Source organism: Panthera tigris, chromosome D1 (assembly GCF_018350195.1).
Source record: "Panthera tigris isolate Pti1 chromosome D1, P.tigris_Pti1_mat1.1, whole genome shotgun sequence".
NCBI classification, from domain to species: Eukaryota; Metazoa; Chordata; class Mammalia; order Carnivora; family Felidae; genus Panthera; species Panthera tigris.
The window spans coordinates 66,805,753-66,818,558 of record NC_056669.1 but is presented as its reverse complement, the minus strand read 5'-3'; the positions used below and the strand labels follow the sequence as shown (position 1 = coordinate 66,818,558).

At 41.6% G+C, this 12,806-nt stretch overlaps 1 protein-coding gene and 1 non-coding gene across 2 annotated transcripts; both read left to right on the top strand.

The window, feature by feature from the left end:
• Nucleotides 1-914: 914 nt before the first annotated feature.
• Nucleotides 915-11,702, top strand: EIF4G2 (eukaryotic translation initiation factor 4 gamma 2; the record flags this gene model as incomplete). The annotated part of the gene is made up of 22 exons (XM_042959613.1): nucleotides 915-1,199; nucleotides 2,135-2,199; nucleotides 2,533-2,598; nucleotides 3,248-3,388; nucleotides 3,929-4,031; nucleotides 4,774-4,905; nucleotides 4,994-5,060; nucleotides 5,148-5,299; nucleotides 5,551-5,661; nucleotides 5,842-5,925; nucleotides 6,016-6,114; nucleotides 6,373-6,514; nucleotides 6,617-6,777; nucleotides 7,131-7,244; nucleotides 7,804-7,929; nucleotides 8,079-8,183; nucleotides 8,272-8,487; nucleotides 8,576-8,834; nucleotides 9,148-9,352; nucleotides 9,488-9,699; nucleotides 9,794-9,915; nucleotides 10,876-11,702. Coding segments are annotated over 22 exons (3,033 nt in total), but the record flags the coding sequence as incomplete, so codon positions are not given.
• Nucleotides 7,297-7,435, top strand: LOC122231628. Its single transcript, XR_006208884.1, has one exon. It is a non-coding gene; the product is annotated as a small nucleolar RNA SNORD97 (small nucleolar RNA).
• Nucleotides 11,703-12,806: the final 1,104 nt, after the last annotated feature.

Sequence of the window (12,806 nt, the reverse complement as noted above, 5' to 3'; positions counted from 1 at the left end):
GCCGGGGCTGCGGGAGGGAAATCAAGGCTCCTTGGGGGCGCCAGTTTAGATCAGTGCTCTGACTCGCCACGGACCGGAATCGGGTAGGGTAGGGGAGAAGTGAGTTCCACCCCCATATTCCCGGTGAGAAAACGAGGTAGAGGGGAAGAGGGCTACACAACTCGAGCAAGGGTAGAGTCAGGGAACAAAGAGGAGGAAGATGAGACAGCCACACCAACGCAGACGCAGAAGGGCTCTCCGACTTTACGCAAGTGGCCCGCATCTCCACGGTACTCAGCTCCCCTTACGCCACTGGCTTGGTCTCAGAGCCTTCGCGAATATGGCTTTGCGCACTGCGGCGGGGCTGCGCCGCAACCGAGCTTGGCCCTGTGACTCCTCCCCACCGCTCTACGCGGATTGGTGGTAGACTGCAACCAGACTGCTGATTGGGTGGCGAAGGAGCCATTCGGGGCGGCTCTGGTGGGTTCGGCTGCTCCAGAGTGATAAGTTCGGCTTCAGACACGCCTCAGCGCCAGCAGCGAGTCGGAGCTCTATGGAGGTGGCGGCGAGTACCGGGTGGTGGCTGCGGCAGCGACTCCTCTGAGCTGAGAGTTTCAAGTCGTTCCCGACTCCTTCCTCCCCCTTCCCTCCCCCTTTTTTGTTTTCCGTTCCCCTTCCCCCTCCCTTCCCTGTCCCCGACGACCGGATCCTGAGGAGGCAGCTGCGGCGGCAGCTGCTGAGTTCTCGGTGAAGGTGAGTGGAGCCGCCGCCGAGTAGAGCGCTCTAAAATGGCCGCCGTCCCCTGGCCGCTTCTTCTCGAGCGGTACAAAATGGCGGCCGCAGGCGGAGCCGGGCGGGGCGGCCCTTGTTAGCGTGTTTTCCGCGCTCCGGGCACCTAGAAATTCTTCTCCTTTGTTCTCCTTTCCCGTTGCTGATGGAGTAGAAGGAAACCGGGAGCCGTGGCGTCCCCCGGCCGTCATCGTGGCTGTCGGTGGCCGGGGTCAGGGCGGGCCGAGGCGCTCGTGTGTTCGGAGGGAGAGAGCGTGGCGGGGCCGCGCGCGCCCCGGTGGGGAGCGACGTGCAGGCCGGCGGGGAGGGCCCGGCCGTTGGCGCGGGACCAGCCGAGGCGTAGGAGTCCCGGAGTCCGTCCTCCCGGCGGGGAGGCGGTATGTGAGGCCCCGGTGCCGGCGGGGAGCGGGCCCTGCCTGGGACCGGCGAGGGTAGAGAAAACTAGGATTTGCGTCCTTTTGTCAGCAGGGAAGGGAACGGAGAAGCGGCTGTCAGTCCCTCGGGGATTTATGCGGAGGGAGGGGGCCCGCTCGGAGGCGGCGGGTGGGAAGGAGGCCGCCTTCCTGCCTGGAGAACAAAGGGCCGGGCGCTGGGCCGGCGGGGGCGGCCTCCGCTCCTCCCCGCCGAGGCTTGCCCCCAGCGGCTTCGAGGGGAGGCTGTCGGAAGCACTTCCCTAACTTCAGCCTGGGTGGGAGGAATCCACTGCTCTTTTGTTCCCAGGAAGGGAAAAAATGGGGCGGAGGTTCCTGCTGCCATGTTGTTGCCGGTGTCTTCCGCCTGCTGAGTGCCAGCCACCGTACACCCATGTCCCTCTCGCATCTTCCTAGATGCCCTGTGTGCGGAGGGGTTAAAAGAACGGACAGTGAAGGAAAACTGCTGAACAGCCTTTAGTCAGGTCTTATTCGGCCCGCTGGGCTCGTCGTCGAGGCAGTGCAAACTTAGGATATTTTCCACATAATGTGCCCATGCGGATAAGTTAGGTTTTCTGTTCTTGATATCGGTGCTCAGCTTTCAAGAAAGTAGAATGTGGCTTTTTCAAAGATTCGTTGTTCACAGTTGAAATGCTGTCTCTTGTATTTGTGAAGGTTCTTTGCATCTTTGAACATAAGGGAATTTCCAGGTGGCTAAGCAAAATAATTGTCCACTTGTGTTTGAGTACGTTCTATTTTAGTCTTAGGAGATCTGCAATGCAGTCAAAGTTCAGTTAACTGCAGTGCCAGGATCTGAAATAAATTCTAATTGAAGGAAACTTCATAGATTTGTATGTTAGCAGTGTCTAATTTTGGTACTCTTTTTCATTCTAGGTTTTTCATTTCTCCCATCCTCTTCCCTCCCCACCCCATCCATTAATATTATTCTTTTGAAGATTCTTCGTTGTCAAGCCGCCAAAGTGGAGAGTGCGATCGCAGAAGGGGGTGCTTCTCGTTTCAGGTATGTGGAGATTTATTTTTGGCAATTGTTACCAAGAGACCAATCACAAAATCAAAAGAATCCCCACGCTAAGTAATTCTGACTTAATATGCTGCAAGTTCAATGTATAATGTGCCACGTACATTTTTTTTTTTTTTAAGTTCTTCACTTCTCATTATCTTTTTGTTTGTCCTCTGAAGAGTAGTTGTCAGTGATTTGACTTTCCTTTAGGCCCAGTTTCCTCTTCGTCTGTAGTGTAATTTCTGAAATACAGAATATTTAAAGACACCTTTTAGCCCTTTTAAGTGAGACAGGTGGCATATGGATTTTTAAAGAAGTTTTTCTTTTAAATAGTGCTTCTTCGGGCGGAGGAGGAAGTAGGGGTGCACCTCAGCACTATCCCAAGACTGCTGGCAACAGGTATAGTAAGTGTGTAGAAGCCATGAGTTGCCATAGAACAGATTTAGTTTAATAGTATTTCACACATATAACAATGTAGTTCTAGATATCGAGAATCTTAATCATACTGGGCATGGTTTCTGCTACGTATCTTAGAATATCAGCTCTTAATTATCCTTTTTGCTAAATTACCTGAGTTAGGGCTCTCGAACTGCTCTTTATCCTTAGCTCTTTGGATTGTTTTCATTAATATTCAGAAATCAACAATTACTATTATCAGCAGTTACCTGTACTAATTAGTGGTAGAGCTGTATGCATGCAAGGAACATGGTCACACAACATTAGAAAATGTTGGTTCTCAAGGTGTGATTCCTAGAACCACCAGCATTGGCATCACCTGGGAGTTTATTAAAAATGCAAATTATCTAGTCCTACCCCAGACCCACTAAAACAGAAACTGCGGGTGGGCCCAGCAATCTCTCTTAACGAGCCCTTCAGGTGATTCTGAATTTGAGAAGCATTGATTGCGAGTTGCTTAGTTGTAAGGGAAACTGAAAACATGTAAACTGCTTATTCTATTTAGAAAGATATCCGAGTGGGATGACGTTTGATAAGTGACCGTGCTAGGTTTTAAATCATCTTAATTAGGAATCTTACAAATTTTTACTAGCGAGTTCCTGGGGAAAACCCCAGGGCAAAACGCTCAGAAATGGATTCCTGCACGAAGCACTAGACGAGATGACAACTCCGCAGCAAACAACTCCGCAAATGAAAAAGAACGACATGATGCAATCTTCAGGAAAGTAAGAGGGTAAGTTTATAGATCTGCTTTTTTCTTTCACTAAAACGAGGGAAAAAGAATGAGTTGGCTGGGTTTGTCTCGTGTGTAGGCTGTATTACTTAGAAGGCAATGTTCACGTCCAAAGTGTGTATTTTAACGAATGCCAGTGTTGGCAGTTATCTTAAACTGAAGAGCAGCATGTTGGCTATTTTGAGGCTTAAGGGTTGCTTGTGGTCATTGAGTTAAAATACATAAGCCTTTTTGTCCTGATATTTCCCATGCCTGATGTGTAACCCACTGAAGAAGCATGGAACACATTGGTCTTAGTTCCTGGATTTTAGCCTTAATAAGATTCTTGCTCTCTGACTTTTGAGGTAGTGAGAAAGATTTGTCAAACAGCTGGGGACCCCGAAGCAGGTACAGATATTACCTGAATAACAGCTTTATTTTAACATACCTTTGGTTATATGGGTAAGATGGGTCTTGAAGAAAAAATTAATTTCAAAGTTGTTTTTCAACTCTAATTTTTTGTGTGTTGCCTGACACTTAGTATGATTCCTTTCTCCCCAGCATACTAAATAAGCTTACTCCTGAAAAGTTTGACAAGCTATGCCTTGAGCTCCTCAATGTGGGTGTAGAGTCTAAACTCATCCTTAAAGGGGTCATACTGCTGGTAAGTTAAAAATTGGCTTAGCTGAAAGGGAGAGTAAAATAGTTAACAGACCCAAGTTTTCTGTACATTGTTGCTTAAAACTTGGAGGCGTGAGCTACGTGTTTATTGAATTGTGATGGTGATTTTAAAAATAACCGACTTTTAATGGCATCAGATTTAAGAGGTGGGTTTTTATTTTTTGTGTTGAAGTATAGTGTGACAATTTCATATTAGTTTCACATATACAACAGAGATTTGCTAATTTCATACATCACATAGTGCTTACCCCAAGTGTGGTTGTCCTTTGTCCTAAAAGGTGAATTTGTAAATTGTTCATACAATGTTTGGAGAGTTAAATGGGCTAAGCACAGGCTATTCACATTTTTTGTGTTTTTCTTTCTGTGGAAAACCTATTTTGGTCTTGGAAATGAATTGTATGATAGTCGATAATAAGATTTCAGTGTCTGTTTATAGTTTCAGTATCCAAGATATTTTTAACTCTTGGAGGGGGTGGGGGGGCTTTACTTGTATGAGATCTGTATAGTTGGACTTTTTTGGTACCGTGTTGCAGCTAGTGTTTAAGTGCTTGTATTTTTCAGGCTGTGTGCTAATAATCATTTTATATGCATAAGGTAAATGAGGCAGAGTTTGTCAGTAAAGTTAGGAGGTTTAAGATCCTTAAGGCTTATAAGGAAGTATTAAAGGAAGGGTACTTTCAGAAGGTTGTCCTATTTAAAAAAAAGAAAAATGCCATTTTCTGTAGATTGTGGACAAAGCCCTAGAAGAGCCAAAGTATAGCTCACTGTATGCTCAGCTATGTCTGCGATTGGCAGAAGATGCACCAAACTTTGATGGCCCAGCAGCAGAGGGTCAACCAGGACAGAAGCAAAGCACAGTAAGTGGTAGTGTTTGCTTGCTTATTTCAAAGTTGATTTGAAAGATTTCATTTAACAAAACCTGCCAAATGTCTTTGTTTCCAATAGACATTCAGACGCCTCCTAATTTCCAAATTACAAGATGAATTTGAAAACCGAACCAGAAATGTTGATGGTGAGAGTTTATGTTTGATACCTAAGTACTATTGGGGATATTGAATTTCATTCTGAATGTTGACTTTTTTCTGTTGTGTATTTTCAGTCTATGATAAGCGTGAAAATCCCCTCCTCCCCGAGGAGGAGGAACAGAGAGCCATTGCTAAGATCAAGATGTTGGGGAACATCAAATTCATTGGAGAACTTGGAAAGCTTGATCTTATTCATGAATCTATCCTTCATAAGTGCATCAAAACAGTAAGTATGTGAATGTAGGCTTAGATTTATCACTGGTTACATGATTATTTGTGGGAGGGGGTCAATTATAATTACTTTTTACTATCTGAGAATGTTGGTAGGTTAGTTTAATATTTCAGAATGGTCAGCAAAACTGCTAGTTAAATGTTGTAAATAGTGACTTGAAGTATGCAGTGTGTTTTGTAAAATACAGGTAGAAAAGTGTTACAACTTAAATAAGATTTTGTCAACACATTGGCATTTTTTGGTAGCTTTTGGAAAAGAAGAAGAGAGTCCAACTCAAAGATATGGGAGAGGATTTGGAGTGCCTCTGTCAGATAATGAGGACAGTGGGACCTAGATTAGACCATGAACGAGCCAAGGTATGTTATTAATAAGTAGCTTGTGTTAATTTTCTTCAAATCAAAGGACTTGTTTTTGTGATATAGGGGATTATCATATTAGCCCATCAACTTTGATTATAACGTGAGAAGTCTTAAAAGCCTTAAATACTACACTTTTGTCATAACATGTTTTAGCGAAGTATTTTTCTCTTCTATTAGTCCTTAATGGATCAGTACTTTGCCCGAATGTGCTCCTTGATGCTAAGTAAGGAATTGCCAGCGAGGATTCGTTTCCTGCTGCAGGTAAAACTGGTTTAACTGTGTTGATAAGCTGATTTCTTTTCTTTGGAAATACTAAAATTAAAACTTACCAGAACTACTTTTAAATTAAAGGATACCGTAGAGTTGCGAGAACACCATTGGGTTCCTCGCAAGGCTTTTCTTGACAATGGACCAAAGACGATCAATCAAATCCGTCAAGATGCAGTAAAAGTAAGATACTGATGTTTTTTTAATCCAGTTGGTTTTAAGTTTATTGAACCACAAGGATCCTATTAACACTTGAGACTCCTCTTACTGGTGGAGCTTATTAATGTTTTTAGTTTCTTGTTTACCATTTGGGGAAGAAATTATCTACAGAAATTGCATAATTAGCCCTCCAGTAGTCTGAAAGGGTTTTTTTCCCCCCAAATGAGAATTATTTATGTAAAATAGTGTCTAGAATCAGGTGTTTATTCACTATTTCTAAAGGATCTAGGAGTCTTTATTCCTGCTCCTATGGCTCAAGGGATGAGAAGTGACTTCTTTCTGGAGGGACCGTTCATGCCACCCAGGATGAAAATGGATAGGGACCCACTTGGAGGACTTGCTGATATGTTTGGACAAATGCCAGGTGATTTTGAACAAAACCGTGGTTTTGTTAAAATAAAAAATCAACTTTAAATGTTTTAACAGTAGCAGAGTTGTAAAGAGTTGTTCCTGTATGTATTTTAAGGTAGCGGAATTGGTACTGGTCCAGGAGTTATCCAGGATAGATTTTCACCCACCATGGGGCGTCATCGTTCTAATCAACTCTTCAATGGCCATGGGGGACACATCATGCCTCCCACACAATCGCAGTTTGGAGAGATGGGAGGCAAGTTTATGAAAAGCCAGGTAAGGAAACGTAAGAATGCTTAGGCAACAAATATTAAATCCTGCAATACATAGGATTTATTTTTTGCTTTCTTAAAAGTGATATTTTAGGGTCATGTTTGTTTTTCTAAACCAAAGCATCTGTGTGACCAGTTACTTAAAACTGGGTAAGATGCTTATCCTTAAAATTAGTAAAATCACAGCGTTTTTATTTGATAGGACTAGATTTTTATTCTTCCCTTGTTGCATCTTTACTTTCTCTGGGCATATTCAGTTTAGCTTTCCTTATGGCTTGGCTCATCCCTTTGGTAGTTGATTACCATAATTTGTGGACCCCTTTTTATCTAGACTTTCTTTCTCCCTTTCTAAAATAGGGGCTAAGCCAGCTCTACCATAACCAGAGTCAGGGACTCTTATCCCAGCTGCAAGGACAGTCGAAGGATATGCCACCTCGGTTTTCTAAGAAAGGACAGCTTAATGCAGATGAGGTACATTTGCCTATGTTACTTCTATACCATAGTTTGTCAATTCAGAAATCTATTGCCCGATGATTATAAATAAGACGCGTTATTAAGAGGACTTAATGCTGGAGTTCTTTAATTCTTTCTTTTCTGTACTTCTTTTTCTTTCTTTGGATGTCCAGTGTCCTATGAGCGAAGATTATGAGATATGAGGGCAAGTCTGTTAAAATCTTCAATTAAAGCAAAGAAAATGGTTGTCAGGATTGTAATTGTCTTTTTCTGTATATAGAATGACTTAACTATAAGAATAAAACAAGACATTTTCTAGTTAATATTTTAGTGATGCTTATTCTAGGAGAATCCTAGTACAAATATAAGATTTTTGTAACTGTATATTATTTTCATGTGGATCAGATCTTTAGTTTTCTTGCCAGAAGTTATGTTAACACGGAGCTTACTTTTCAGCGGTCCATTCTCTAACTTCTGCCCTAGATTCTAGGATGTCTGTATATACTGAATTAATCTTAGGATGTTGGATCTAATGTTTACCAACTGCATGTTAACTTTGTTTTGTTTTCAATTCTAGATTAGCCTGAGGCCTGCTCAGTCGTTCTTAATGAATAAAAATCAAGTGCCAAAGCTTCAGCCCCAGATAACTATGATTCCTCCTAGTGCACAACCACCACGCACTCAAACACCACCTCTGGGACAGGTATGGACTGTAGTAGGATAGTATTTTCTATGGTTATGGTATTTTATGAAGATGTCTGAAGATTTTTTTTAGGGTCTTTCCTATAACTTCACACACTTTTAAAAAAATTAAATCATACTTATCATGTTGCTGTGTTTGTTTGTTTTTAGACACCTCAGCTTGGTCTCAAAACTAATCCTCCACTTATCCAGGAAAAGCCTGCCAAGACTAGTAAAAAGCCACCACCATCAAAGGAAGAACTACTTAAACTAACTGTAAGTTTCAAATAATCCCATAGTCTGATTCATGGAGTATATTTGAGATAGGAAAACACTAAAGAGATTTGGATTGTGTTCTTTTCAGGAAACTGTTGTGACTGAATATCTGAATAGTGGGAACGCGAATGAAGCGGTCAGTGGTGTGAGAGAGATGAGGGCTCCTAAACACTTTCTTCCTGAGATGTTAAGCAAAGTAATTATCCTGTCACTAGATAGAAGTGATGAAGATAAAGAAAAAGCAAGTTCTTTGATCAGTTTGCTCAAACAGGAAGGGATAGCCACCAGTGACAACTTCATGCAGGTGAGCACGCTGCTCTGATTCTGGGAGAACTTTTTGGCATTCACGTTTGAGAACTGCTAGGTTGATTGTGTTGTGTATTCCTTCTAAGGCTTTCCTGAACGTATTGGACCAGTGCCCCAAACTGGAGGTTGACATCCCCTTGGTGAAATCATATTTAGCACAGTTTGCAGCTCGTGCCATCATTTCAGAGCTGGTGAGCATTTCAGAACTAGCTCAACCACTGGAAAGTGGCACCCATTTTCCTCTCTTCTTACTTTGTCTTCAGCAATTAGCTAAATTACAAGATCGAGAATGGTTAACAGAACTTTTTCAACAAAGCAAGGTCAATATGCAGAAAATGCTCCCAGGTAAGAGAATTTTGGGGATTTTTTTTCTTAATACAAAATCTGAAGAGTCTTTAGTATCTTGAGTGGATCTATACAAATCAGACTGGATTATCTTGTCCAGATAATGATAAGAATTACCATAGGTTAGATTTCACCTTTATGAAAAGTGATAATGATTTAACTGCTCTCATTTGATCCAGATACTAAGTGTTTGCTTTGCTGGGTTATTATAAATCTTGTACATTTGGGAAATCATTTGTAAAGCCATTTTCTAGACAGGCCAACTGGCTAAAATCAACTACCTGCTGATGTGTAGATGGTTTTGTCTCTTCAGAAATTGATCAGAATAAGGACCGCATGTTGGAGATTTTGGAAGGAAAGGGACTGAGTTTCTTATTCCCACTCCTCAAATTGGAGAAGGAATTGTTGAAGCAAATAAAGTTGGATCCATCCCCTCAAACCATATATAAATGGATTAAAGATAACATCTCCCCCAAACTTCATGTAGATAAAGGATTTGTGAACATCTTAATGACTAGGTAAGGTAAAGTCCAGGGTTACATTAACACTTGTTTTATTTATTAGAAAAAAGTATAAGGCAAGGGACTAAGGATTGTCTTTCTTGGGCTAGAAAATTTTGCTTTGGGGTTCTGACAAGATCTCTTTCTGTGCAGCTTCTTACAGTATATTTCTAGTGAAGTAAACCCACCCAGTGATGAGACAGATTCTTCCTCTGCTCCTTCCAAAGAACAGTTAGAGCAGGAAAAACAACTGCTGCTTTCTTTCAAGCCAGTAATGCAGAAATTCCTTCATGATCACGTTGATCTGCAAGTCAGTGCCCTGTATGCTCTGCAGGTGCACTGCTACAACAGCAACTTCCCCAAAGGTGAGTGGCCGAGGACAGTAGCCGGACAGTGGCGAGCGTGGGGCAGTTTTTTCCACATCACACTAGATCATGGGGTTTGTGTGTTATCTTTTAGGCATGTTGCTCCGCTTTTTTGTTCACTTTTATGACATGGAAATTATTGAAGAAGAAGCTTTTTTGGCTTGGAAAGAAGATATAACCCAAGAATTTCCTGGGAAAGGCAAGGCTTTGTTCCAGGTAAAACTTTTGTTGGAGGCATTTAGTCTGCTTTTTTCAGTTTACTTAGTATTTAGTGAAGTACAGGAGGCAAAATAGTTGTAGTTTTATCTGTATGTATCTTTCTGCATGTTTACAAGCTTTGGTAAAAATAGTACAGTGAGGGAAAGCTGTGAAGTGGTGAAAGGCTTCTATCCTAGTGATACATATGTAAGATGTTGGCGGCTAACATTTTTTAGAAGTAAAGCTACTCCCAAAGGTTGAATGGTTGAGTGATTGCACAAGATTGGATTTAAGCATTTAAAAAAATGTTAGTAAAGAAGAGATTGCTTCTCATTTCTCACATCTTCATTTTCTATGAGTGGAATTCTAGTCCTAGGGGAAGACCTTTATATCTCTGGGGATTCTAAAATCACAGTACATTAATCACCTACAGAGTAGTTGAAAAGCCAGTTTCAGAGAATCAGATTTAGCAGGTCTGTGGTACACAACACAGTCCAGGCGATTCTCGTGCTGATTTCATAGGGGATCAGGCTTTGAGAAGCACTGGTCTCTACAGTATTTTCTTCCTAATGTTCACAGGTGAGCTTTGTGAGCTAATCATTCTCCCTGCCCTTGGGGAATCTGCTAGCAATTCTGGGGTAGGGCTAGAAATCTTTTTAGGGATCTTTCTCTCCTCTCTCTCCCCAGTATTGCTAACATAATTCAGGTTTGGGAGGAGCCCCTGTCCCATACTAAAATGAGCCTATGATGTGATTGGAAGCAGTGTCAAAAAGTCAACAGCTTCCCAAATATAAAGAATAAATTCTCTTTAATAGCCAAGTACTATTTACAGTATGTTCTGAGGCTTTTGTTATAAAGGGTGTACCACCTAAAACTCAGGATCAAGCTAGCAAACCCACTAAAGGAGCTAAGTCAAAACTGGATTTGAGTTTCTCTTTCAGAAGTATGGCTTAATTCTGTTAACTTACAAATTTACAGGTGAATCAGTGGCTAACCTGGCTAGAAACTGCTGAAGAAGAAGAATCTGAGGAAGAAGCTGACTAAAGAACCAGCCAAAGCCTTAAATTGTGCAAAACATACTGTTGCTATGATGTAACTGCATTTGACCTAACCACTGCGAAAATTCATTCCGCTGTAATGTTTTCACAATATTTAAAGCAGAAGCACGTCAGTTAGGATTTCCTTCTGCATAAGGTTTTTTTGTAGTGTAATGTCTTAATCATAGTCTACCATCAAATATTTTAGGAGTATCTTTAATGTTTAGATAGTATATTAGCAGCATGCAATAATTACATCATAAGTTCTCAAGCAGAGGCAGTCTATTGCAAGGACCTTCTTTGCTGCCAGTTATCATAGGCTGTTTTAAGTTAGAAAACTGAATAGCAACACTGAATACTGTAGAAATGCACTTTGCTCAGTAATACTTGAGTTGTTGCAATATTTGATTATCCATTTGGTTGTTACAGAAAAATTCTTAACTGTAATTGATGGTTGTTGCCGTAATAGTATATTGCCTGTATTTCTACCTCTAGTAATGGGCTTTATGTGCTAGATTTTAATATCCTTGAGCCTGGGCAAGTGCACAAGTCTTTTTAAAAGAAACATGGTTTACTTGCACAAAACTGATCAGTTTTGAGAGATCATTAATGCCCTTGAAGTGGTTTTGTGGGTGTGAAACAAATGGTGAGAATTTGAATTGGTCCCTCTTATTATAGTATTGAAATTAAGTCTACTTAATTTATCAAGTCATGTTCATGCCCTGATTTTATATACTTGTATCTATCAATAAACATTGTGATACTTGATAAAGTTGTGTGTGACTTAAGTAGCAACTACAGGTTTAGGAATTACGGTTTAGGAGCACCTGGGTGGCTCAGTGAATTAAGCGTCCACCTCTCGATTCACTATGATCTCATGGGTCGTGGTATGGAGCCCCACGTCCAGCTCTGTGCTGACAGCGCGGAGCTTGCTTGGGATTCTCTGACCCTCCCCTGCTCCTGTACACACACTGTTGCTCTCTCAAACCTTTAAAAAAAAAAGATGAGAAAATTCAAGGGGAAGTCTCACAAATTTAGAGAACCCTTACTAATGCATAGCAACAAACTTGGTGACATTTCTTTTCATTGTCCTGTGAAATACATGGTAACTTGAGACGCTAACCATACATGGATGGCCGGACAACACAAAAATAACGACTGTGGTGTAGTATCAGTGGTATATCTTAATACCGTTCCATAGTATAGTGGGTTTTAAGTCAAGATAGTACTTGGGTCTGCACAACCCTACATCTGATCTAGTCTGCTGTCCTGTCCTTTTCCCAACACCCTATTTCTCTAATTTCCTGCAACTTGGCCCTCATTCATTCTCCTGCCACGCTGGCCTATTTCCTGGGACATGCCAAGCATAAGAGGCTTTTTCCCATTTCTCCCCTCACCCCCATAACTAGATGACTGGCTCCCCAAGTCGTGGCTCAAATGCTGGGTTAATTAGGACACCACTGTCTACCCTATTTAAAAAATGTAACTCAGGGTTACCTGGCTGGCTCAGTGGGAAGAGCATGTGACTATTGACTTCAGGATTTGGAGTTCGAGTGCCATGGGTGTGTAGAGCTTACTTTAATAACAAAAAACGCACATAATTTGCTCTCTTCCTTTTTAGATCGTGCCATGACCACCATTACTGCATATTTAGGTCTAACTCCCTCCAGAATGTGAGGAGATGGAGTTTTTTGTTCTGTTTGGCTATATCTATCCCCAGCACCTAGAACAGAGCCTAGCACACAGAATATTTACTGAACCAAATCACAAATTAATAAAATTACTCTACCTGACAGGATCTGGACCTAAAAGGAAAAAGTGGAAAGAACGGACTTGAGTAACAAGATAGGGTTCATTCCTACCACTTAGTAG